Consider the following 26,504-nt stretch of genomic DNA (forward strand, 5'->3'; position numbering starts at 1 on the left):
TAAACTTCGGCGAAATCGCTGCCGACCCACTGCTCTGGTTCTCTTGAAGAATTAGTGATGAATGTACAGCCCGGCTTGGTCCTTTGCAGGACACACTTCGCGGGAGACATTAATTGTACGTCAATTGACGTTGCTTTGTTCAAGTACATCGACCCATGTCGCTGCCCTACCGGTGTGATGACCCTTGCTGGCGCTGGCACCAGAGTCCGACCCAAAAGTTAATTACTCAGGAAAGGATGTGGGACAGAAACACCTGCCATCTCTGAAATATTATTTTGCCATCCCTGAAGCCAAAGTTGGGCGAAGAGAAAATGAAAAAAAATGAAAAATGAAAAATGAAATAAAAAGATGAAACGAAAAATAGAGGGGCAGAAAGGGTAGGTATACAGAGTAGTAGATACTCCAGTTAGCGCCACAGAAGGTTCACACCAAGTTCAACCGTCAATTGCCAAGTAAAAGCTATCGAGGACCAGCGAAAGTTTGGGCTGGGACTCACGAAAGAGAGTTCCGTGAGACCGGAGCATTTTCCCCTCCTCTCGCCGTGCACTTTTCGTCCAGAGTTCCACAAAACACTCGAAAAAAGTCCACTACCGTCAGCTCGGTACGGTCCTCCTTCCACCATGATTATGATTCGCATAGTCTCTCCCGCAAATTTCGGACCTTGACCCCTACCTTGTCACAATCCCGTAATAGCATTCTTCCCCATTTTCGGGACGTCTCGACTGTGGACGCACGTAAAGGTAGGAATCCCGAGTCGGTGGCGCAGAGCGAACACCAGAGGAATAAAAGGGGGAAAGAAAATAGGTACTGGTACATTGGTACCTCTGTACACCATCGGTGGTACTTTTGTGGTGGTACTCCTATCACCAACGGAAAGGTTGCCAAATGTACTTATAAAAGTACCGGACTACTTCCAACGGGCGAAGGCCGCCCCCGGAAGTGTACAGGTCTTCTTCTGTCGAATGCAAGGACCCTGAGATTTGGATCGCCCCCTTGATGGAAGTTTGTGGCTTACTGCGGGGTTCTGTCATGATTCCCATGGACCAGTCAGTCGGAAATGACGGGTATCTCTGTCTGGTCCGACATCATTTCCAGACAATGGGATTTTCGCGAATTCTTTCTTGTTCTATTTGCGCATATCTTTTCGATTCTCTCTCCTCCTCCCAGAAACTACATTTCCGAATAGGCGCCCCCCTCCCCAACCCCTTTGCCCGAGATGCCGAGGAGGTACGTATTAGAATACGTTATTCCTTTGTGCCTGCCCACTGCACAACCTGCGAGTAGTGGTTGGGAGTGACATGCTACAGAGGAGAAAGGGCGGTGTGGGTTAGGCCGGGGTGACATTGGCCCTAAGTTCTCACGCACTAAACCCCGGCCTATCCACGAATTTGCAGGAAGTTGATTGCATCGAGTGGTCGGATTGACATGGATGGGGTTTCTTCTTTTCCCACCGTGCTTGGCACTAGTTGTGATGACGGGACAAAGGAGGAATAGTTCGAAGTCAGGTATGAGGGGTCAAATGCGACATCGTGCACACGGAACCGGGTCACTCGGGCCAATCGTGACTCGCCGTCGTGGGGAAGAATGATGAACGCCGACATGAAGAAAAAGCCTGAGGTCTTGATGGTGGGAGTCCCAGCACGGTGGACCACCCTCAACCATCTCCCACCACCCCTGGCCGCCACCGTCCATCCTGCTGGAACAAGACACCAGCAGACTAGCCAGCCCAACCGGCTCTCGCTCCGGAGAGCGTGGCACTGCACCACAGCCAATCTACTCTGCGGCGAATAGGAGCCGACCACGCGGGCCGCATTGCGCAAGTTTGGCACTATCTTCTTGACAGACCATTGCACGACACTCGGAGAAGTGGGGGGAGGGGAGCGTTTCCAAGGGCGATTGAAGAATTCGTGTACACTAGAATCCTGATTTCGAGTCCATGCGTCTTGGCGGGTTTGTCCGGGAAAGTGCTCGGGTCCTAGCTCGCCCGCGAACACTCTCCGAATCTTGTCTAGCGGGTATGTCCGCTTCCCCCTTGTCGCTCTATAATTATCGCCACCTCTGCTGCACTAGTCCTTCTCCAACTCTTTTCGTCATGCCGATCGATTATCACTACAGGTAGCGAAGCAGCAACTATTATCCATGCTCAACCTCACCTGTAGAAGTGTAGACGATAAGGGAGTGACGGAGTGGAGACGGAAAATGTGGTGTGAGAGCGGCTCTGACTGCACGTAGATGGCCCTCTTCACCTTGCCTTCCCGCTCGAGGTATCCCGATAGGTACAGTCAATCTGCAGGCAGGACAATGAAGAATTAGGCACTACACCCCCGATTTCGATCGGCTTCGTTGGGTAGCGAGAAGTTGTGCGGCCGCTTGGGGACCGGATAACTGTATGCGGGTGCAATGCGGACGTCCTATTACAGACTGCATCATCAATACGACTGGAGAACCGAGAAGTGGAACTCCTCACTCGACCAATTGTAAAATACCGAATTCTGGACAATGTGCTCTCTTTCCTCGCACATGCGGATCTTAGTGACCGTACAAAAGCCGAGAAGCCCCAACTCGCTCCTCATTTCTTCGTAGACAATTTACATTGTAACAGCATTGGGAGCGGTTGCGAAGCAGTAATGAGCTCCTCGATTCTCAAAACGTTGTCGGTGGGCATCTCCCTGGCCCGAGAGCTCTCCTGGCCAGAGATTGGGATTATTGCCTCCGTTCTGGTAAGAATCAAGCATCTTTTGTGCCCCTTTCTTGTCCAGCACACCTACCCTGCCGACTTCTCTTACTAGTCTCTCCTCCTGTGTCTATCTTGAACAGAGGTTAACGTGTGGTAGGTTGCAAGCGTTCCTGTTGCTCAGTTCGTCTATAATGTCTGGTTCCATCCACTGGCCGGATTCCCAGGCCCCATACTCTACGCCGGATCCAACCTACCCAAAATCATCCAACAGCTGAGAGGCAGCATTACCTACAAGGCACATGAGCTGCATGAGATCTATGGCCCTGTTGTCCGCATCTCGCCGGGCGAACTGTCTTACATATCCGCCCAGGCCTGGAAGGATATATGTGCTGGTTCTAAAGGCAAAGAGCCTATGCCGTTGAATCCCATCTATGGCCAACATGAGGTCGAGTCCTTCGGTACACTGAGCATGCTCTGGCAGGTCAGTCATGTGGAGCATGCCAGACAGCGCCGCATCATGGCCCCCGTATTCTCCGACAAGTCCCTGATGGAACAAGAACCCATCATCACCAAGTACGCGGCACTTCTCATGCAACGTATGCGTGAAAATGCCGGGAAGACTGTTAATCTCTGCTCCTGGTTCAACTACACAACATTCGACATCATCGGAGATCTCACTTTTGGTGAACCGTTTGATTGTCTCCAGGAATCCCGGCTTCATCCTTGGATCTCTTTCGTCTTCTCGCGTCTAAGCTTGATGCTGTACAGCCAAATCATTGCGACCATGGGAACCCTCGGCGCGGCTGTCAAGCTGATGATTCCAAGCCACATCAAGCACGACTTCGTGAAACACGTGGCCTTCACTAAGGACAAAGTCGATCGGCGACGCCAAAGGGAGATGAACAGGTCTGACTTCATGACTCACATCCTTGAGCATACCGAAAAGGAGAACGGAATGAGCCTCAGCGAACTCTATGCCAACTCTCAAATCCTCGTCATGGCCGGCTCCGAGACCTCGGCGACTCTTCTTGGAGTGACAGCGTACCATCTCATGACCAATCCTGACAAGCTGAGGAAGCTGGCGGAGGAGGTCCGCTCTGCGTTTTCTTCCGAGGACGAAATCACTTTCTCAAGCATCCCCAAACTCCCTTATTTGATTGCGGTCATAAATGAGAGTCTACGCATTCATCCTCCGGTTCCCGCAGGCATCCATCGGTTCGTGCCGAAAGGAGGTGCGTTCATTGACGGGAGGTATGTGCCGGAAGGCGCAGACGTCTACATCACACAGTGGGCGGCCTTCCACTCGAAAGACAACTTCGCTGATCCATACCTCTTTGTGCCGGAACGATGGCTCGGAGACGAGCGATATGCAGACGACAACCGTGAGGTTTTCCAGCCTTTCAGCCTTGGTCCTAGGAACTGCATTGGCCGTAGTCTTGCTTACATGGAATCACGGCTGGTGATTGCGCGAATGGTTTGGAATTTCGACCTCCATTTGATGCCCGAGAGTGAGAACTGGCTTCCGCAGAAAACTATTGTTCTCTATGAGAAAAAGCCCTTATATGCACGTCTCTCGACCGTGCACCACCCGTCTGTGTAACGTCTGTCACCGGCCACGACAAGCACGATAATTACCTAAAAAGCGGACGTTGCACAAAATTTTCATTCCTTCACTTTTGCTAAATTGTCATTCGGTCTTCGGGTTGTATAAGATCCCTATGTTTTTGGGAATCGGTGGCTGGAAATAATGAAACCGGCATGGGCCACCATGTTGTGCCCGCGCTTGTGGCGCTTGTTGGAACAACCACTTGCAGCAATACCAATGGCGTCTGAACTCCATGCTACGGCTACACTGTCCCCCATCAAAGCAAGGGTCACTTAATGTTGAATTCGCGTGGGCAAGTGTTAGGGAGATTTTCGCATAGATTGATCATTTTCGAAACCTAGCAAATACTTTTCTTTGAGGCACTTGCCAGATAATCACTATCACACCAGAAAAGTGCATATTTAACGGCGTCAAATTTCCCAATCGTCACGCCTGATAGTATTGACGACAGAGATACGGGGTATGGTTTCTGGGTGGGGCACAAGGGAGACTAGAAGGGTACGGACATGGAGCTGTATCGTTCGTTCTTGCGCCTTCTGGCACACTTACTGACTCGTTTTGCCCTTGGGCTTCTTGGCCAAGCAAGGAGCGGTGAGAGAAAATGCAACACCATTTCCTGCTTACATCTGGCAAGCAACAGAGAGAGGGGATACATGCGTGCGGAGAAGATAGACGGGGTGCCCAAAATGGAGACGCAGATCCTCTGATGTAGGATAAGGCCCGAACGGTGACGCTTGGCGACCACCTCCTCCATCCCGGAGGTAATGCCGATAGGTCAGGGGAATGGTAGTGATTAGAGCCATATGCGGGTCTTTCCGAAGTGTGGCTCGGACATAGAATCAGTTGAGGGGTGACAGCCTCTCGGGCACCTCGGGCGGGGAAGTGAGCTACGAACTATCATGAAATGTAACCGGTTTCTGCAGAGATGCAGGATATTCGCAAGAGACGCTAGCCAGAATCAGTTATCTGACCTCCACTTTGGTCTGTATGCAAGCTCCTTCAGAGTCGTTTGTGGGCATCCGGAATCTGCTCCAGCAGCACGTAGACAACTGGCAGCTTGTGATTCGACAGAGCACATTAGGGTAAGTCGGGTTGCCACTGATGTGTCGTATAGACTAGTTTGAATCCGTGGGTCCTATCCCATGTGTCTATGCGTCTCGTCTCTAAGTTTCCTGTTCCATATGCAGCAAGATGCATCCGGTGGTTAGCTACTAAGTGGCCGGGAGAGGGCTCCATGCGCCTCGTAGGATTAACATAAAAGCAGCGATCTGGGGTTATGGTGGAAGTCAGATCATGCCGTCTCATCTTCTCTAAACAACCATAAACTACCGTCGTTCAGCTTCTGTTCTGATACAAGCAGGATTTTAGCTGTCGTTAAAAACACACCTGCTGCTACTTCTGCTGGATCCCTCTCATAATAGTCATTCTTCAGATAGCATCCTTCCCCCAGGTCGTGAAGAGAGATGGCGTCAAATAATGAAGCTCACACGAAACTGATCACCGAGCTTCAGGGCCAGGTGATGCATGTTCCGAACATGCTCGAGGTGCTCTCCAACTGGCCTTCCTGTGGTCGGAGTAAATACTACAGGCGCCTCAAAGGAAGACTTGATGATATTGTCGAAAGGTTGGTCGCCCGGCACGCATCGTAGATGTGAGCTGATGATCGTTCTACACGCAGGGTATATCCGGACGAGAAGAAGAGGAGAAGGGCGTCGAAGAATGACTTTGCCCTCTTTACATCGATGTAAGTTTAAGTGTCTGCCGAACCCTGCTGATTCTCGAGCTTACTCCTAGCTGCAGCTGGTATCCCGAGGCAGATTGGGAAAGGCTATATGCATGCGGTGTCTTTTCATTTTGGATCTTTGTTTGTGACGACACGATGGATGCAAACGACGAGGCGCTTGCCCTCGATTTCGAGGCATCTAATCGTTACAGACAGCAAGTTCTTGAGTATACTAGGTATTGGCTGGGCCTGGACCCCGAGGACTCCCAGGCCGGTGTTTTTGGAAAGCTATTTTCCTGGCTCCTGCCGGAGAGAGGGTGGCTTCGACGCCAGTTTGGGCTGAGCTACAAGACGGAGCCTCCCAGTCCTGACGAGCCGTGTGCCGTGTTCAAGGAATTCGGCCAGTTGGTCCAGCGAACGCGCAGCAAAGGTTTGTGTTGAGACGGTTCAAAAAGAAAAAATTACTCTGTGGCTTACCTACGCGATCCTAGAATTCCGGGAACTGTTTCAACGAGAGCTTAAATTTTACTTTGACCTCTGTGCGGTTGAACAAAGAGAGCGACTTACCGGCGAGACCGCGACCGATTTCAGAAGTTATCTAAACATTCGGTTCGGCACTTCTGCCGTCCGCGTCTACTGTCTCATTACAGAGTGAGAGACTGCCGTTGTTCATTCCTGGCGAAAACTGTGCTGACATGGACCCAGAGTTGCCCTTGGCACACAACTACCGGTCTGGCTTCATGACACTCCAGAGATGCAGGCATTGTGGAAAGAGGCCAACATCAATATTATCATGTTGGTTGGCCCAAGAACCCCCAACCCATCCTAGAATTGTTTGAGAGATGTATACTTACCTGCCCACACATAACGTAGCGGCAACGATATTCTATCGGCAAAGAAGGAACTGGTAAGTCATTGTGCCTGGCCTCAACGGCAAAAAAAGCTAACAGCTTGAAGGCGGCGGGTTGCGTCCACAACGCTATTCCAATCATGTACCACCAGGGAAAGCCTCTTGACGCTGTCATTCCCGAGCTTATGTTGGAGCTCCAGGCATGCCGGGACCGCTTCGATGAAGCTGCGATGGTAGTTGAAAAGCTCGCAGCCAAGTCCGGCGTTAAGGTCCACGGTGACGTTGTCCAGTACATCGATGGGCTGCGTACGATCGCGGCGGGTACCATAGAATTCTGGTAAGACATCTCTAGCAGTTAATAACTCCGGGCCGGTTGCTGAATCTCCTCTAGCAAAATTGCTGAACGATACGGTCTCGAGAAATATTTCAATAATGACGGGACCATGGACGTTGTGCTCTAGCCGCCAAAAGTAGTTGCGGGAAATTGAATAAGACGCGAAAACAATTCATTCGGTTCCTTGAACAAAGGTCAGACCCAGACGCTGAGCTTATTTCGGCGCCTGCTGGTTGTTTGCTTTCCCCCGGGGGGGGGGTTCTTTATATTGGTGTTTCCTTCCTTAGGCGGAAATGTGACGGCGGATGATTTCGAGTAATACGATAATGAAATTGCTGCATTTACTTTTCTTAAATCTGGAATCTGGACAAACACTTTTCTATGAGGGGATGCTGAGTCCCGGCATCCCTGAAGCTAACTATTTGAATTCGTAGTTTCCGACGAGGAAAGGGTCCCAGGTATCAAACTCACGGAAGCCGATAGACGGGATTAGCCATGGACCCGCGTCCGTGACATTTGAAGGGAGAGTCTTGATCACTGTCATCACGGGCCGCCTATCTCAGGCTCCTATCGATGATGTGGGAGTTGATTTCCGTTAGTTGCGGCTTTTCACTTCTTTGACGGTAAATTTGCGGTCTGTTTCTCTGCTGCGGTTAAGATGTTTGTGTACGCGTCGTGGAGAGCTAGTACAAATCGTTGGCAAGTTTGACTGTGGGCGTATCCTGGGCCGGTTGATGAGGCGTCGACGTTGAGAAGAACGACTCCGGGGTTTCGAGGACGGTTGAGGTTCGGCGGGTGTCTGCCCGTGCAGCATGACTAAGAACAGCACGACGCGTCGTCTTTGAACTCGATATCAACACATACGGGCCTACTTCCATTCACATGTGGTCCCTACTGACGTATATCCAATGCTCTCTCCCCTCCTTCTGGCATTTTGGGCACTTGTTTCTTGTTAGCCAACCCGCCATCAGCGCCTCTAGATATGGCATCCAGCACCCAGGCTGCGACATCCTCGAGCTAGAGAAAGAGTTGCATAATAAGCCAAACCCGACACACTCCGACACTGAACTCATCAAGATGGGAATTCGCAGAGGTCCGCTCCTTGATGTGGGCATCTTGGCCACTTCTGACTCTCCGCCAGTGTTCTTCCACCCGCTCGCGGACAGTGAGCAACCGAGGAGTGCCATTGACGCCCACGAAAAGGAGGCTATGGGTTGGGGCATCTGTCACCGGGATCATCGCGAACTCCATTGCGCACTCCATGCAGCGGGCTGGCTTTCGCGTCAGCTTGGTTTTGTGGTGGCCGACTTCAAGCCTGCAGACCAGCCAGGATGGATCGCCATCGGGTAGGTATTGGATTCTGTCGTCGTCTGGCTGTGCAAGCGAACCACAAGTCCCCGTTCTCATCATCATCATAGCTACGATGGAAAGAATCGTCGCCTCCCCAGGTACTCGGGGACGAACCTGTACGTCGAGGAGCACCGGTTCCCTCCCGAAGAGCCCACGTCCGAGTGGTGGACGACCACGCGTACTTCGTAAAGGGAAAGCCACATGCCGGATGCATGATCAACGATAATACGGCTCATCGTGGTGAAGAGGTCCTTCGGTCCTTCGAAGCGAGATCGCCTCTGCGATGTATTTCATACGGAAGAAGATCCAAAGCACCAAGCATGGCAACTGTCCAATCCTAGTATGCTCGACGGTCTGCCCTTTCTGGCGAGGAAACATGCTAACCCGACTTTCTTCTGGTCCAGTTACTCGTTTATTCAATCCGTCATACAGACACAGCTTGACTCATCTAGGTCTGGTATGACTGGGACCGAGGAATCATGTTTCGTCAATCTCGGCGGCTACAAATAGCCTCAGAGACACACGAGAATCCAGACGTCTTTCTCCTGCTTCGCTGGATGCCCTGAGCAGCAATCGGCGAAAGTGGGACCTAAGGGTAGTACAATGGATCCTGAAGGTGGCTCCTGGGGTCCCAAGCTAGTCTCATCTCCCAGACGAATCAAACCAAACCTCAGAAGTCCGGTTCTCGTCCATGAAAGACGGATAAGTCTGGTAGGAAAATGGTCTTTTTCTACTACATTTCTACTCTTTGCCAACCATGAGAATTATGTTATCGGTGTTAGGATCAGACAATCATGTTTCTTTTTTCTCCTTTTTGTCTTGGGATCGTAGATGGCCGAATTGACAAAATCCATTACCAGAGGAGCATTTCAAATACTACGTCTCTTAACACCTATCTCATTCTCACCATCTTGTACCTTCTGCAGCATAATGTCCCGACATCAAAGACATGCCGAGCTAATAGTTCTAATTCCTTCTAGGTGCATAAATGCGCATGCCTGAGGCGAGGAATGAGGTGGGAAATCCCGCTACACCGTATCACTGGCCGTCTCCTCATCAAGCTCTTGCTACTTTCTATCCTTCCACCAGACCTTGTAGCACACTCACCTGCCAGTGGTTCCACTTTCAAAATATGTACTAGACTACCACTCACCAGCGGGAATGTGGTCCACATTGCACTATTGGTGATGGTACGAGAGAAGCTGACCATAAGTCCTAGAAAACTCAATGGCGATGGCTAGTAAAGCCCATCCAACTCTTAAGAAGACCGGTGATGGTAAATTCATCGATCACTTTATATGAAATAAATTAAACTTCCTCGATCACCATAACAACGCCGTCGAACCCCGCTCCTGCCCTGATATTGGACCAGGCTGTGCAGGCAGCAGCTTATTTCACCCGTTTAAGGCTCATCGCGTGCGGGGAATCTCACGTCTACTCGTTCTCCACCTAACTTTCACTGCCCGTTAAGCTATTGTTTGATTTTTTTTCACTTCTACTACCACTTGGAAGATTAGGCCAGAAATGACTGTTGCATTGAATGAGCTCGTTTCCACATGGGACGTAAATTACCAGCGCGAAAGTCCCCTTTTCAGCGCCAACTTCCCCGCCGAGATACGACTCTTGATTTACCATTATGTATTCGCCGATTCCGACCAGCCTTCCATCCCGTTCGACTTCCGCGTGAAAAACCATCACGATGGTGACCACGATGACGACGGGGCCCTCGAACCCGATTTTTGCAGCGATCTCATTGCGGACGAGACCGAACCGCCGAGTAGTGTCGAGTATGACTGGTTTGATCCGGAGAACTTTCCAGAAAACGAGCCGAACTTAGACTCTTCCGGAGAGATCGAGCCCACGCTGAGCCAGGATGACGAAGAGCCTGGGCCGGGTCAGCGAGATCCCACTGTCGGAGATAGATACGGCATCTACGCACCTGACCCGTCTGTAGCTAATTGGCGGACACAGGAGACGGGTGACTGGACATCCCGCCGCTATATCAGACCCGGCTGCACAGGCTGCCGCAAACACGACATCGCGCTCCTTCGCACATGCCGCCGAGTTTATCTCGAGGCCCGACTTCAGTTACCAAGCGTATACGAATATCGCATTTGGGCGCTTCGGGGGCCCCCGCACCGGCATCTTGAGCTATTTTACGGCGGTCTTACCATCGAGCAGGCAAACTGCATCACTTCGGTTGAAGTCAACGCTCAGATGTTCTGGCTCGAGGGCTCTTTCCTCCGCTCCTGCGCGAATGAGCCCTATTATTTCCGTTGTATTAAGAATCTTCGCCTTATTATCGAGAAAGGCGACTGGTGGTACAACGAGACAAATGAACCCCTCTACATCACACCGTTCGGGGGCAAAATGGCCGCCATGAAGACGCAGATGACAGAGACCAAGCATTTCGGCAAGAAGCCTCCCCAAGAAACGCTAGAAGCAAAGTGGCAAGCCCCTGTTGACTTTGGCTGCGACTCATGGGGTTTGGCCTTCCGTTGGATGCCCAAGTTGGAGACGCTCGCCATCGAGTTGGAGACCGCCGAGCACCAGAAATGCGAGCTTGAACCCATTGTCGAGTGGGCCGCCCGCACATGGCGCTTCCCTCTTGGCCCCAAGCGCAAGGATAATTGCACGTACCTCTCGGCTCAGGGGAACCCGGTGGAGAAGATGAGCTGGCGGGGTACGTCGGCTCAGTGGCCCGATAGATGCCCGTCATGTCGTTCTTACTGGGTGTATCATCAGCAGGACGAATGCCCATCTTGTCAGCGGTTTAACCTACTAAGGAGGAAGAAGGTGGGACCGCGGCTCTACAGCTGGACGGTGACGTGGACACCGAGAGTGGGGAGTACATGGGTTCCGCCGGTTACTGACCACCACGAAGAAGAGTGCGGTTGTAAGAGTTATCATGCCGAACCGGTGGTGCATGATAAGTGGTAAGATGTGGGCCTCGGAGTCTACGAGTTGAGTCTCCGTGACTGTCTTGATATTACTGTTTGCCCTGCCCGTCCACGACTTGACAGAATGTGTGCTTGCACTTCTGGTCTGTTCTTTGTTTGCTGCTGCGCAACCTAGATGAAGTAGGAAGCGACGCTGAAGTTCACACAGCCAAGGGTCCATGCCTACTGTATTAACACCTCGACGTGTATGTCCATCCTAGTTTTACTACTCGCCGAGGACTTCTCGCACGTTGCACTCCATTCTTGTCAGGCTTTTCTGCTCTCTCGCTGTATTTCGGAAGCCGGTGCAACATATTCCTAGTTCTGCCAGATACCTTTGACCCTGCAAATGCAGAGGACATCAAGCCACATACCTCGGGCGGCGAGCTGGTCCCCGATTCGTGCCTTGTCCCGCGTATGTCTCTCATTTGCCTTGAAGATTCGGGGCAGCTTGATCTGGGTTAAACTCATCGATGTCTTCAGTAAAAGCCGACCACAAACTTTTCGGAGCCAAGTAAATGCAGAGAATTAAAATTTATTACTGTTGCAGGTAGCATCATCCCTCTTGCCTCTCGCGGCCATGTCACTGATAAAATTCTAAGAAAAGAAAATAGAGAGCCGGGCTATTAATACCCCGGCCTGAATGTGCAAAATACCAGCAAATCCATGATCGTGTCGTTTTTCTTGATGGCTTTCCTCATCCTGCCTTCCAACGTGTAACCAGACTTCTCAAGGACCCGACAGCTGGCGTCATTTCCCTCAAACACCTGTGCCTCTATCCGAATGACATGATCAAAATTTTCAAACGTCCATTTGGAGAAAGCAACAACGGCTTCTGTAGCAATGCCCCGGTACCAATGACCCTCTCCCAGCCAATAACCGATCTCAACTGTAATGTAGCTAACGTCCTCCCGTGGTTTTATACCAATGCCGCCGATGGCCAAGCCAGAGTCTGGTAGGCAGATGGCGAAGCTGTGCGGCGGAGAGACAGACATAGCTTGAGTAACCCAGTCTTTACCGTTCGCGACGGTGTAAGGGTGAGGAAAGCGGTTGGTCATCCATCGAGCTATTTTCGGGTTATTGGCTTCTTTGGCAATGGCCTCGGCATCTCGTTCGCAGTAGGGTCGAATTGTAGACTGAGAAAGTTGGAGGATGGGCTCGGGAGCAACTTGAGACGCAGACATGGCTGGTGTCTTTAGAAGATGGATGGAATGAGGGGCTTGGCTGTTGGATTTAATGGGAGTCTTGCGAAGACAATGACTCTCTGACGCGCCAATGGAGACGGAGGAACGAAGTAGCGTGATCGGTAGCCAATTATTATGCCGCGAGCGCCGACCCCAGAGTCGAAAGGAAGCTTTTCTTGTTTTCTTAGATGTGGCCTTGACTGACCGGGAATGACTCCCCAATCGCTGTTGATGTTGGAAGTGACGACCTGGCTTGAGTCATCAATCATCATTGAGCCGTCTTACCCCACCTCGTTGGGCTTGACCGACGAAATCCTCCATTTGGCAGGAGCAAACTGCCACCAGCAATCCGCTCGCTTACGAAATGAAAGAGTTGTCGTTCTCTTTGCCCTCAGAGCCAGTAATAACAATGAACGCCAGAGTCACTTAAACCCACCCTGCTAAAGTGGCTGACCATGGACTTGTTGTCACTAGGTTTAAATATTTTCTCAAGTTATATCTAGACAGCAACATGACCATCCGTCCTTCCCGAATGCCGTAAGTTCTCGTATCTGCACAAAAATACGACAGATGACACCTTCTAAATTAATCCTCCTTTTCAACTCCTCAACCCCTCGACTTCTCGACTCCTCGCCCCTCGATCCTGTGGAGTGCACCGAGATTCGCGTCCTTTCATTACATATTTTTTCTTTCCTGCAATGCCAACATCCTCCGAGGCAGTTGCTAGCTTGTACGGCAAAATAGCCGATGATGAGTGCACTCGACTTGCTACCCATCCTATGGAACGAGAGCTCACATTACGAGCGATACGCCAAGGGCTCGCCGCCTCAACAGCTACTTCGCCCAAACGCATTGCGGATATTGGTGGTGGCCCTGGAAAGCTGGCTTTTGCGCTTGCTGATGAAGGGTATCATGTGGATCTCATAGATCTAAGTCCAGACTTAATTGACATGGCAAAAGCTGAGCAAGTCCGGCGCGCCTCGTTTGGCAGCAAATCGCTCCTAGCAAGCATCGCCGTTGGAAATGCCCTCGATGTTCCGGCGTTACAGGAGGGTTCCTATGACGCTGTTTTGCTTCTGGGACCTCTCTATCATTTGTTAGATGAGTCCGAGCGTGTAAAGGCAGTCGGCAATGCTCTCCGCCTCTCAAAACCTCAGGGTGGTCTAGTTTTCTGTGCTTTTATCAGCGTCGAGGCGCATTTGAGGGACATTGCGATGCGCGACCCTGCGAGGATTGTGAGGCAGAAGGATTTCTACACTCAATACGTTCGTGTCCAATACCCGCTGGTGTAGTGCATGTCCCTATCTAACCTCCCTGTCATGGTTGCCAGCTTGCCTGCGGCCGTTACGACAAGTTTAATGAGTCCCTCCATATGCAGGCCCAATCTTTTCACACCCACAGTTCGGACATACGTAGCTTTTTCTCACGTAACTTTTCGGGGTCTGGCGACCTGATCGAGTTACTCTCAGCTGAGGGAATCCTCGGCGGTGGTCTTGATGCGAAGCTCGCGGGAGAAAGCGACGAGATCATACAGGCGTGGGCGGATTTGCTGTTCAACGAATACTCTAGGAAAGAGGAACATCTAGGGTGTGCCGACCATCTTCTAGCCATCCTACGTCGAAAGTGAGAAACTTCGAATTAGGCGTATTAGACGAAAGTTGGGGTCGTGAATGTGTTTACAGCTGAGAAGGCCGCGCAAAACAGTCAGCAGCTATTGAAAATTATCTTCTTTGAATATTATGCTTCTCCTTCTATAGTCCGGACCTATGAAACATGTCCTATGAAGTGTTCAGACCCAGTGAGCTCAATGCGTCGCCCAAAAACATCGACATGGCTCCGGAAAACAATAACTGCAACCATGTAAATCATCTTGGCCAATGCTAACCTCGCTATGTGTTTCTAACAGAATCATTGCTGATGGAAAGCTGTTGCCGGGTTCCTTATGGCCCAATCGCCGAGGAAGGATTGACATAAATACAGTCGAATCCAGGTGGAGGACATGGTCAAAGGACGCGAGGGTAAAAGTTGTTGTTTGAAGAAGCAGATTTCCAAGCACTAGAACAGTATTATGGATCTTAAAGTCGCCAATCACCGTTCCCCCACCAGTATTTGCATTGCCGAGTAGCTTCAATAGTCCGAACAAGTCTTCTCGGGAGTTATGAAGTCCTGTACCACGGGTCCTCTGCGATGAATGTAGGGATGCTCCTTGAGAGTGTGGGCGGGGCGCGATGAGATTCAAACCTTCTCTCAAGGCCGTTGAGGTGAACGAGTTTTTGTCCATGTTGGTCACAGTAATTCCGATCTTATTGAAGAGACATTAATATTGAAACTGTATTTCTGTGGTCACTTCCTAATAGAATTTTTTTTTTTTTTTTTCCTGAACGATATAAGAGCATTCAACCCCCAAAGTGGACTCTGGAGATATATATCCTGGTCTACATTTTCATGGATAAATGGGAGGTCATCCAGCTGTGCATATTACCCAAAGAGTTCTCATTCACGAGGTTAATCGCTGCAATAATTTCGAAGTATAGAATTTTCACTTTCTCCAACAGCCCGATCACTCATCTCTTCCCATCCATATTACCGCTCTTCCGCCTTCTTAGCAGTTAATGCCGAAAGTAGATGGTCAAGAGCATCACCACCCCGCCCACAACAATATTTTGGCTATTCCATCGACTCGCCTCGCTAGCACTGCCTGCAGAGTTGCACGCCGAATTTCCAGATGAGCTAAACCTGTAGTTGCCGATGTTTGTATAGGTGGCACGGCTGGATTCCGCATTGCAGGTGCTGTCACTAGCTGGGCAACACTTATAATATTTATCCACTAGAGACGACAAGACGCATCTCTGACTTGATCCGCAATAGGCAGGCAGGTCACCCTTGTCACAGCAGACCGCACTGCTGGGGATGCAAGCATCCAAACATGGTTTCTCGGTCGAAAGACAATTGTTGGTGCTGGAGCTGGTGCTGCAGGATCCTGACCCCGAGGACCCAGAGCTGGAGGAGCCGCCGGAACTGCTGTCATCCGAACTGTCTGAGCTGCTACTGTGGCCACCGCCTTTTCCGCCGCCCTTCGGAGCCCTGGCAACGATCCCTGACTGGCTGTAAAAGGTATCGAATCTTGGGGCTAGAACGTTGTTAGTATCACGAAAAGCGATCTGTATCTGTTTGCTTTGCTTACCGAGCGCCCCCGCCCAGCTTGGCATCCGGGTCGCTTGTGCTAGAGCCAGAAGGATGGCCAAGCAACTTAATGCGGCAAAATATCGCATCTTGGTCGATGGGACTTGGGCTTAAAAGGCTAACTGCGAGACCACTCGTTGTAAGTGACGGAAATTTGAGAAGCTGAGCAGCGCCAAGGAGGCCAAGACCATCGGTGGAGAGAGCCAGGTCGACCTATTTAATACCAATGCAGCTGGATGGAGCGTTTATTCCGCCCATGGGCGTGGTCTGAAGATCAGCGTTCAGACTCCGAAACCCTGCATTTTCAGCTGAATTTCCTCGTATCATAATTTAATAATGACTGCAGGCACGACCCAGTTATGTGAGGCTGCATGGTCGTGGGGCGGGGCGATGTTTGTCCGGCCTGGCTGGGTGGGCAGCATGTCTGACAACAAGGTTAGCCAAATCAGGCAAGCTGAGCTACGCGAATCCTCCTTGGGCCAATACACCCCAGCAAGGATGTAGTCAGAACAAGCTTTGTGCAGGCTACCATACAATCAGATGACACCAAGTGTAGAGTTCTTCTCAACCCCTTGTCCATGGTGGGATGATCCTTCGTCCGCTTATTTTCCAGACTCTCTTGGTGGGGATCCCGCGACACCAACCATGGGGCACTTAACGGGGCGGTGGATGTGGCTTTGCTTACGGCCTATTGGAGGCGAACCCCCAAGAGTCCGGAATCTGCCTTACCTTTCTCACCCACCCCTGTCACCAGTATCTTGCGATTGGACAATTGGGAATAATAGTGGTCCAGCCGGATGTGGTGGTGTGGCGTTCTCTCAATGACGGGAACTAGTGGGAGCGTGGTATTCTGTGGCGAAGGGGTTCATCCAATTGATCAATGGGAGAAGCATGGTGTACCCTGTTCTTTTCCTTTCATTTTCTTTTCTTTTCTTTCTTTCTTTCCTTTTTTTTTTTTTTTCCTTTCCTCGTCCCCTCTCACAGCCACCGGCTTAATATATCGCATCTGCGATTGACGTTTCCACTGCGCCTGGGGCCTCTATCAGGATACAGGACGAGAGGAGGCAATCCCGACACCGAAAACTTATGTTAGGATATTGAAGGTCGACTGGCTTTATTTTGATCTTGACGTCCCGTCGCGTCCAAATCTTGACCATGAAATAGTCCCACCTTTCATCTGGCGGGGCATCTCTCCTGCAAGGAGACGGCCTGGACTTTCGCCTCAGCGACCAGGCATGGTGTTATACAAATTCAAGCCTTTGGGAATACCAATAGACTCTGGTTCCAAGACATGTTATTCCGGCTCAATTTCCTAATTTCATCTCATGCTCCTACTTTAGCTCCCACTCCTCCCCAGAGCTGTCGAGAGAAACATTCCAAAAACACTCACTCGAGTAATTCCTTTCCTTGTTTACGAGGTAGAATTTACCTCCAAATCTGTTTAAATTACCTGGTACGACGTGAATTCTACCGGAATTTCGCGTCCAGGGTACGGAGATGGCTGACAATGAAAATACATTCCATTCTACGTTTGAAGTTGGCTTTGGGCTTTTTAAGTTACTAGCCGTGTTCATCAGAAAATACCCGTGATCGGAATGGACGACTGGTTCCTTCATGCTCTGCCTATTCACACGCCACGAAACGGAATGTTACTGTGTCATGGACTCATGGAGTCTGCCCTCGTCTGCTTCGCGCTTTGCACTAGAGTCAAAGGGAAATAAAGGGGAGGCTTGGGGTATCCAATCTCCTCACACAACAGTACCCGGATATAAATACCGCAGAACGTCGATTGTGGATGAGAATATACTCTGTTATTCCATGGCTACTCATCCCTGAGTTGAATCACCTCATTTTAGTTAAAGAAACCCCGTATAGCCAGTACTCCCCGTTATTTCACATCACACCTGCCATGTTTCCCAGCATTAGGAATTCCCTCCTCCTTCTTCTATCGGCGCAAACTGCTATTGTTGCTGGGGTCTGTCACAGGAACTATATCTTTGCTGCTCGAGAGACTAGCCCGGGGCTGACCTGGGGCTCTACTTATCCTCTCGTTAGCATGATTGCCCTCGCCAACCCAGACGCAGCCGCGGAAACTATCGGCTATTGGGCTTGCACTGGCGATCCGGCGTGCAAGATCTCCTACGGTGAATCGGTTGAGCGGGGAACCATGGCTGTAGTGAGGCAGGTCCACAAAATGCATGAGAGCTGCCCCGAGACCCAATTCGTACTTGTCGGGTTCGGTCAGGTAAGAGCGTCACAGAAGTCTTTAGGTTGGTCGAGCGGTATTCGCTAACCGAACAGGGTGGTCAAATCATGGATAATGCGCTTTGTGGCGGTGGTGATCCCATGGTCGGCTTTACTAACAACACTGTTCAGATCTCAGACAGTGCTGTCAAGATGATCAAGGCGGCCATTTTCTTTGGTAATCTCAGAGCACAGTACGGTCTTCCATATCAAGTCGGTTCCTGCCGTTCCGGCGGTGTATGTCTTTTGTCTACCTCCCTCTCTCCCGGTATCACTTCCTGTCGCTAATCTTGAACCTATTAGATCGACCCTCGTCCAGCTGGCTTCGTCTGCCCTCACGCCGATAAGATCCAATCGTACTGCGACGCCTCGGACGCGTACTGCTGCACCGGTAATAATCTAACTGCCATTCAGGGCTATACAGACGCTCATGGCCAGGAGGCTGTTAAGTTCGTCACCAGCAAGCTTAGCGCCAACAATACCCGATGCGCGACAAAGCGGTAGACGTGTGGGGACGAAGGATGGACTGGAAAATCCTGCTGCGAACCGGGAACCACCTGCAAAGCAGTCCTCAATTGGAACACTCATATATGCTCGGAATAAAGGCTGTAGGATATGGATTGTATTCCGCCTCTAGTCTGAGCTCAGATGCCGTAGACAAGTTACTGCTCGGTCTACCGTCATCTACTAGTCGTTCTAAGTAAAGCTTGGATAGCGGGAAGCACTCCCCCCTTATCATAATAAGTCGAGAACGTGGTTTTACAAACTGGTGTGGTCCGTCACCTTAAGATATCTTCATCTCCTCTTAATCTATCCTTTGCACCGTCCAGCAAATTTCACTTGACATTTTCAGCCGTAGTTTTTAACTCAACAGTAATATTGTTACCTCGAGGGAATGGCTGGGATTTAGCCCGCTGGCCATATAGGCTACATGGGCTTCAACCCTGGCAAATTTACGCTAGTTGTCAAAAAAAGACTAATTCTACGGCAACGGCGAGTCAAAGCTGTCCCTGGCAGCAGTCCATCAATGTCGAATCCTCCTGAGTTTCCAAGAAAGCGGTTCTCCGTGTTGATTCGATGCAGCACGAATCTAGCCGAGTCCGGCTCAAAAGCCAAGAGGGTGTGGGTGGTGTGACACGGCGTCGAATTACTGATCGGTAAGATCGGAGCTAGAAATACCGACCAGTCCTCCATTTCTACCTTTTCACACGGCGTACTCTGTCCCGATCCCGATCATGTTCGTGCAGACAGACACATCAGAAAAATGACTTCGCCGTTAGCGAGAGGGGGGGAACCTGCTATAAATAAACTAGTTTGGCATCTTGCCGTCCTTCAGTTTGATCCTCAGTCCAGATTAATCCCATTGCCATCTTGATGTCGAATCTCAATATTATCTCACTTTGACAGATTTATTAATTCTATCCCTTGTCGAGGATGGTAATTCGAAAAGTTGACGTTGTCATCGTTGGGGCCGGCCCAACAGGATTGACGATGGCTCTAGAGCTGGCCCTTCATCAAGTATCCTTTTCCATCGTTGAGAAATCCCCATCCCCATCCGACAAGAGTCGCGCCCTAGTTCTACATCCGCGAAGCCTAGAGCTCCTGAGACGCCATGGTATCGCCGATGACCTCATGCGACGAGGGACTCTAGGTACCGGAGCGCGGGTTTTTGTCAATAAGAAGAAAGCAGCAGTGTTCAACTTTACAGATCTCGGCTTCGATCACACCGCTTTCCCGCAACCATTGTGGATTTCTCAGGCCGAAACGGAGGCCCTGCTGCTCTCTCGTCTGCAATCCTACGGCGTGGAAGTGGAGCGTGGGGTTACTGCGGAAGGTTTTGAACAAGACGAATCGGGGGTGACCGTGACTTTGTCGAAAGACGGAGTGACGGGCCACATCCGCTGTGCATACGTGATCGGCTGTGATGGCGCACATAGCGTGGTACGCCGTTCCGCCGGTCTCTCTTTTGAGGGCGCGGCATATCCGCAGGATTTCATCCTCTGCGACGCGCATCTGAAGTGGGATCAATTTGAAGACGAAGGAAGACACATCTCCATGTTCACGGGTGGGAAGGAGGTCTTGATACTATTTCCATTGCCAGACGGTGTGGTTCGCCTCGTTGGTAATTTGCCCTCGGGAACCCTGAGCGGTAGCCGAAGCGGTTTGGCACCAACACTGGAGGATTTTCAAAGCTTGTTTAATAGGATGGCTCCGGGGAAATGGGAACTTTCTGATCCTGTTTGGCTTGCAAACTTCAGATTGCATCATCGCGGGGTGGACAACTACCGCAAAGGAAGGTGCTTCGTAGCTGGGGATGCAGCGCACATCCACAGCCCGGCAGGTGGCCAGGGGATGAATACGGGTATACAGGATGCGATAAATTTGGGTTGGAAGCTGGCTCACACGTTGAGGGTGCACAAGGCCGGTGGTACGGTGATGGAAACGTGGTTGGATAGCTACAACGAGGAGAGACATCGTGTCGGGCAGCACCTGCTGGAAGGAACAGACCGGCTCTTCAGCTACGCGTCGTCTACAAATACCCTCTGGATCTGGTGGCGAAATTTCTTGCTGACCTGGATCATGCCGTGGGCGCTGTCTCGCAGGAAACTTCGGGCCCGGCTATTCAGGTTTATCTCGGAACTGGGTATCCGATATCGACAAAGTTCAATAGTTGGGACATCGCCGCATTTCATGGGGCAGTTGAAGGGAGGCGACAGGGCCCCGGATGGCAAAATCAGGATGCCTGATGGGGTAACGAAGTTCCTTTTAGAGACCTGCGCAGGAAACAAGTTCCATTTTCTGCTGTTCTCGGGCCGCGGCGCCCAAGCTCTCGGCACCGAAGGCATGGAGTCATGTGCGACACGGCTAAAGGAATCCTTGGAAGGCAAAGCTCTTGACGTACCAGAGGCCCACGAGGTCTACGAATCTACTCCGCCGCATCCTTCTGCGATGATGGATGTAGATGGAAAGTTGCACAAGGTTTACGGTTTTGAAGAGCCTGGGTTTGTGTTGGTCCGACCAGATGCGTATATTGCATATATTGGTTCACACTCGGACATTGATGATTTCTTGATTTGGATAAATCATGCTGTTGAAAGCCCCCAAGGCCCAAGCTCAGGTCCGTTCGTTTGAGTGTCCGTTATTTCTCGACTCTACAAAAGCGAGTACCGTTCCACAAATTTTACTTTATCTCCTATGCACAGCTTACTCCCTTGTGAGTTAATGTCTCCCGAGCTTCTCGGAATCCATGTCCCCAAGAGCGTGGGCCCTGACCCGAACCGCCAGTGTGTGTGTGCAATGGGCTTTAATGTAAACCCCATCTCGTTCGTTTTAAATTCCTTCGTGCCGAATAGGTGGATAGTTTAAGGAGCAAAACTTGGTATTCCGTACTCCTTCTGTTTCCGGGTCCCCGATCCCATCTCTGAAGCTGAAAATCAAGCGCTTCCTGCGTCCAGCCGGCGCCTCAAGTCGACATCTTCTCAGCCACATCGGCCAAGGTTAACTCGTTCAGTCCACAACTCTAACGAACGCTCCACTCGAGTGCCTCATAGAGCCTTCAGGAGTCCGATACTGTGACGTTTATCAATCCTCTTGTTCACTCTAGGAAAGATCATGGCCTTGGGCCTGGACTTCAGACTTTGAAGGAAGTGATTAGATCAACCGTACAATGCTCTGCAAGGTATCTCGTCCCTTATGTTGAGATCCATACTTCCCTTAGACTCACTCAGCTCCAGAATATTGTGCGTGCCTCAGGCGTGTTGCCGAGGTATCCTGAATTTTTGTAAGATAACTTGCTAAATTCTCGATCTTGTCGTGGAATTTGGAATGAGCGGTGTCCTGCATAATAGCTGACCTCTGACAAGGTTTTGTGGTATCTCAACATTTTAATAGGTAGCAGCCGCTCGACCGGAATTTTTTTGCATTGTTGCCCTGAAAACGATGTGTCCGCATCTATCCTTGGTATGGAGTTGATGGGTGATTTTGACCTGGCTCCTGGACAACACTGCCCTTGAATGGCCCCCATCACTTCCTGCAGGACCCTTGGTCCCTTGCCCATCTCGATTTGGCTTCCATCACGCTTGCGACTCAAAGTTGTGGAACAAAAGCATCTCTTCCCCCATCATCACAAGAAAATATATCACGAGTGGGAGAGTACATATGCGGGAATGCGGCTGGGATTATTTGGGTACTAGGATACGAACAAGCACTCGAAGGAATACTAACTATCGCAATGACAAAAGGGTATCGCGATCTACCCTGTCAAGATGGAGGTCTATCGGACACAACGGACACTTCCTCGCAAAGACATGTCATACCCCGGCTCCGGGGATGAAATCTGTTTCTCAAGGCAATAGCTCCGGCATGCCCGGTGTCGTGGGTGCCACGACACCCTGGTCGGATTACTCCTTGTCCCCGAATTTTTGTCGCGGCTCCTCTGCTTGCCACAATAAAAGAAAAAAAAAAAGAGAATAACGCGTAGATTATAATTCCCAAAAAGAAGGCACAAGAGGTAGAACACGTGCGCCTACGTCATCACCACGAGACCGTTGTGTTCAAGGAGGAGTAGCTTTAAACCTAGTTATCTCATGACTAAATCGAGCACATAACCTAAGGATTGCCGGAAAGTTAATTTGAAGATAAAGATGGCAGTTCGTAGCCTCTTAGGTCTAAATCCTGCAAAGAAAGGGGAAACATGAGCTTAACAAGGCCGCTTTCTAAACTAGATTACTACTCAGTAGTTAAGGGGTATGGCATGATGAAACCAAGTCCAATGCGCATTTACAGGCCTGGTTTCAAAATTTTTGAAGGCCTCGACACTTGGTGGCGATTCTTGTCCTTCCCTTGCGAAACATTCACATAAACTTACTAGTTTAGTAGTGCACTGAACCAAGATCGAAAGGGATAATCAGACCCAGAAGATTCCCTCACAGCACGTTACCTCGGCATTCTCCAGCGTCCTTGACCAACTGCTGACGATTTTTATGGGTCGCATTCGCGTTCCGTCCTACGCCCGGTCGTCAAACTTTCCACAACGTGTTGACAGCAAATGAGGTCTCGGAGAGGAACGAAGGGAGTGGTCTCATAATTGCCACTCTCGCAAAATGAGGCAAACCGGAGATTTAAGGTAGCCAATGAGAATGATGGCGATGGCAAAAATAAGGTCGGCCTTTCCCAGGATAGTTAAAAAGTCGAATCACGTTGTTGATCACCCTTCTTTCTTTTCTTTCCTCACCACTGCATTGGGTTGCTTTCGCCTACACCCCATGCCAGCTCTTCTCAATCTCGGTTTTCTACTTCAAGTACGAATGAGCCAAACATTGGTAGGGAACTGAGAAGTTAGACCCCCGTTTTGAAACATCGACAACGCATCCCATCAATGACGCAGCGACAACAAAGTTGGACAATTGATAACGATGAAAAACCGAATGAATCGACGGACGGGGGTCTAGAGACCGCCCAAGAACCCAGAGAGAACGATGAGTACGCCTCTGAGCAAAATTGCGAGCGAGATTTGCCCCGTGGACGATGCTTGACAATAAAACGGGATGGCATGCCATCGACGATTGAAACATCGACCGGGGAGGGAACCACGCATTCGGTTGCTTTTGCGTCTGCTCCAGGACGCAGATCAGAAGGAAAACGAAGGTCTGGGGAGTTACCGGTCCGGCCGAGCGAGGAGTTCGATAGACGTTACGACGGTCCTTTCGCGAGGCCCGTAAAAAACGTGACGGGAGACACCCTCAGGAGGTCGCAATCCCAGAATCGACCGTCGACGAGTCGTTCGGCGCGGGATGCCGCTCTTGTGGTACAAGAACCGGCAACCGATTTAGATTCCGTCGCTCGGGAAACGGCATTTTTGGCGGAGCCGCCGCGGCTTAACTACACCTTACGCACGCGAAAGCTATCAATATTTTTGTGGTGGACGGTCATCATTATTGACTCGGTGGCGATGCCAATTGGGCTCTACTTCGGCCTTTGGTACGGCGTCGGTCCCGGTGCGCCGAAAGAGAGGCGGAAACTATCCGCTAACGCCGTGTTCTCAATCGTTACGGCCGCCATTGGCGGCGCCAGTATTCTCGAGTATTTCCTGAGGATGTGGAGTCTCTGGAAGAAGGATAGTGACTGCCGGGTTATTGCTGGGGGCAGATGGCACTTGGACTGGTTCCACTGGAATTTTACGCTTGCCTGGCTCATCGTCATGGTTGAGCTTATCGTGTAAGAATAACTGCCTGGTGTATCTCTTGACTTGCTAACAACCTCGACAGTGGTAGCGTCCAGGAGAACCCATACATTCGCCTCATCGCCATGGCTCCTACAACAATGCTTTTCGTCTTCGGCACAGAGCTTCTCATCGTCGACACCATGCGATTTTTCCATTTACCCGCACCAGTCAGGATATCCTCGATACCAGGGGGGGCACAACTGAGGCCTGGGATCTACAGTCTCGTTGAGGATATATGTGCGGTCGACGGTGGTGGGGGAACCGCCTTCCGCGAGGCTCTTGATCGTCGCTACGAGGCGAGCCACGTCTTCCGAACCATGCTTCGTCGGCTCGGTATATTCTGGGCAGTTGGGGCCGAAGGAATGGCGGTGCTATGTACTATTCTCATCTTCACCGTGGAGGTGGACTATGCTTATGCAATCGGCTGGTCCGTCCCGTTCGTATGGGCCGGCGTATGGACTCTTATCACGATCTGGTACGTAAAGATCGAGTTACGACGCGAGAATAGGGAGTGGGCTCGCGACGCAGCCAGCAAACCCAGTGCATGAAGTTTACTATGCAGCTATCCAACGACACAGAAATTGAACAAGCTGCTTGATTGTCCTGTTGAGTCTTGAGTTTGCGCCCTCGCGGAGCCGGATAGCGGCATTTTCATACCACCGCGACGTGTAAAGGCTCCTCTTGGATTCGGGTTGGCGTTATGCTTAGGTAGTATCGATGTCTTCTTCATTTTCTCATGATCATGTGCAGGAGCAAAGTGTATACAAACCCCGAGCTATTCTCAGACAACAATGGCAATAAATGTAGGGCATCTAGTGTTTATGGGCAGCCCTTCCCTTCGGATTAGGCAGGGGCGATAGGTTGGTCGGAGTGCAGGTGGTGTAGATTGGAGGGCCCCAGCTGTGTCCCACTGTAAAATCAGGAAGCATCCTCGAATTTGCTAATATGATGATGATGAAGAAGAAAAAGAAAGGCCCGTCTGAGAATTAGATGACTGCATAGTAATTTTACCGCCCTCTTATGTAGCTTCCGTTCTCTTGCCGTGACAGCTGGATTCCAGGACCACCGGCTTTGTCGACTCTCTCCCACACCCGCACCCGTACCCAGGCACCGACTCTATTCACTCTGACATAATTTCCCAATCGTTTTTCTCCCTAGTTCCAAGAGCTCCTCCAGCCCTTCTCTAGGATAGCCCGCAACTTCAAACTTAGTGCAGTCGTCTTGAGCGCCACGCTGAGGCACCGGCATGGCGACGGGTTGGTGGTTCTGGGCGGCGATCATCGTACATACGCGGTATGCACCGGGAGGCAATCCACCTTCTACTGTTGCCTGTAGAAGCCCATTGCCATCCCCCTTGTCGAGTATTCCAGCAAAGAACGCAAATTTTGTGGGATCGGGAGGAATGATCGAGTCCAACGAGCCGATGTCTTGAATCGTGATGTGGCAGTGGCCAATGATATCTCCATTTTCGTTAAGGTCCTGTGGAGCCGTGTAGTAGTTCGTCATTGGGTTAACGAAGTGGCCTACGCCGAGGTGAATTGTCTGGATGGACACATTGAACGTGGTTTCGGCTGGGATTCGGGCAGCATGCTTGGGGTTCGTGATCATCGCCGAGATCATGTTTGTGGCCGCGGGGAGTTTACCCATTGGGATTCCGTTACACGACCCCGTAGTGATGTGCTTGCCGTTGGTGAGTTCCTGGCCATCGCAAAAGTTGATGAAGTTGTTCTTGTCAGTTGCGGAGGGAGTCTGGCCTGGTCCGATTCCTTCCGTTCCAGGCTCCTGACCCGTGACGGCACTGGAATCCTGAATCAACTCCGGTTTGAGGCAACTCAATGGATCGTGTCTTTTTACGACGTTGAGCTCGTGGCCATGTCTGTGACTAGAGTAATCGATAGAGGCACCGCGAACCAAGCTGATGGAGAGAAGAAAAACACTACCGTAAATCAAAGGAAACATGATGGAACTTGGCGCGAAAACGCGGCCGATAAAACGAGTGTGAAGAGCCTGTGCGTAGGCCAGTGAAAGGAGCGACGAATGCCGGAGCAATGGGAACGACAGGTGATGGAGAAACCGATGGAGAAGTTGATGACCTTAACTTATACTTTCGTTGATCACTGTCTTTTGTATTGCTACTACTTTTTTTTTTTTTTTTTTTTTTTTTTTTTTTTTCCTTCTTCTTCTTTCGTTT

General features: G+C 50.7%; 6 protein-coding genes and 3 pseudogenes across 6 annotated transcripts; 7 read left to right on the forward strand and 2 right to left on the reverse strand.

The window, feature by feature from the left end:
- Positions 1-2,627: 2,627 nt before the first annotated feature.
- SAPIO_CDS8068 (Isotrichodermin C-15 hydroxylase) lies at positions 2,628-4,277 on the forward strand (the record flags this gene model as incomplete). The annotated part of the gene is made up of 2 exons (XM_016789785.1): positions 2,628-2,720; positions 2,835-4,277. 2 exons carry the CDS (start codon positions 2,628-2,630, stop codon positions 4,275-4,277), a joined length of 1,536 nt encoding a protein of 511 aa, XP_016640584.1.
- Positions 4,278-6,162: 1,885 nt separating this feature from the next.
- SAPIO_CDS8069 (uncharacterized protein) lies at positions 6,163-8,729 on the forward strand (the record flags this gene model as incomplete). Its single annotated transcript, XM_016789786.1, has 7 exons — positions 6,163-6,436; positions 6,498-6,657; positions 6,712-6,801; positions 6,880-6,913; positions 6,964-7,193; positions 8,147-8,536; positions 8,609-8,729. The coding sequence occupies 7 exons, from the start codon at positions 6,163-6,165 to the stop codon at positions 8,727-8,729; spliced, it is 1,299 nt and encodes a 432-aa protein (XP_016640585.1).
- Positions 8,730-10,064: 1,335 nt separating this feature from the next.
- On the forward strand, positions 10,065-11,317 carry SAPIO_CDS8070 (uncharacterized protein; the record flags this gene model as incomplete). Its single annotated transcript, XM_016789787.1, has 2 exons — positions 10,065-11,223; positions 11,286-11,317. The coding sequence occupies 2 exons, from the start codon at positions 10,065-10,067 to the stop codon at positions 11,315-11,317; spliced, it is 1,191 nt and encodes a 396-aa protein (XP_016640586.1).
- A 788-nt stretch (positions 11,318-12,105) lies between these two features.
- SAPIO_CDS8071 lies at positions 12,106-12,663 on the reverse strand (annotated as a pseudogene; the record flags this gene model as incomplete).
- Positions 12,664-13,361: 698 nt separating this feature from the next.
- SAPIO_CDS8072 lies at positions 13,362-13,955 on the forward strand (annotated as a pseudogene; the record flags this gene model as incomplete).
- Positions 13,956-17,902: 3,947 nt separating this feature from the next.
- On the forward strand, positions 17,903-18,594 carry SAPIO_CDS8073 (Acetylxylan esterase; the record flags this gene model as incomplete). Its single annotated transcript, XM_016789788.1, has 3 exons — positions 17,903-18,091; positions 18,148-18,327; positions 18,394-18,594. The coding sequence occupies 3 exons, from the start codon at positions 17,903-17,905 to the stop codon at positions 18,592-18,594; spliced, it is 570 nt and encodes a 189-aa protein (XP_016640587.1).
- Positions 18,595-19,524: 930 nt separating this feature from the next.
- SAPIO_CDS8074 (Uncharacterized protein) lies at positions 19,525-21,614 on the forward strand (the record flags this gene model as incomplete). The annotated part of the gene is made up of 3 exons (XM_016789789.1): positions 19,525-21,208; positions 21,294-21,304; positions 21,546-21,614. 3 exons carry the CDS (start codon positions 19,525-19,527, stop codon positions 21,612-21,614), a joined length of 1,764 nt encoding a protein of 587 aa, XP_016640588.1.
- Positions 21,615-23,641: 2,027 nt separating this feature from the next.
- SAPIO_CDS8075 (Uncharacterized protein) lies at positions 23,642-24,861 on the forward strand (the record flags this gene model as incomplete). Its single annotated transcript, XM_016789790.1, has 2 exons — positions 23,642-24,306; positions 24,357-24,861. 2 exons carry the CDS (start codon positions 23,642-23,644, stop codon positions 24,859-24,861), a joined length of 1,170 nt encoding a protein of 389 aa, XP_016640589.1.
- Positions 24,862-25,429: 568 nt separating this feature from the next.
- Positions 25,430-26,272, reverse strand: SAPIO_CDS8076 (annotated as a pseudogene; the record flags this gene model as incomplete).
- Positions 26,273-26,504: the final 232 nt, after the last annotated feature.

This window comes from Scedosporium apiospermum (assembly GCF_000732125.1).
Source record: "Scedosporium apiospermum strain IHEM 14462 chromosome Unknown SEQ_SAPIO_0118, whole genome shotgun sequence".
Taxonomy (NCBI): domain Eukaryota; kingdom Fungi; phylum Ascomycota; class Sordariomycetes; order Microascales; family Microascaceae; genus Scedosporium; species Scedosporium apiospermum.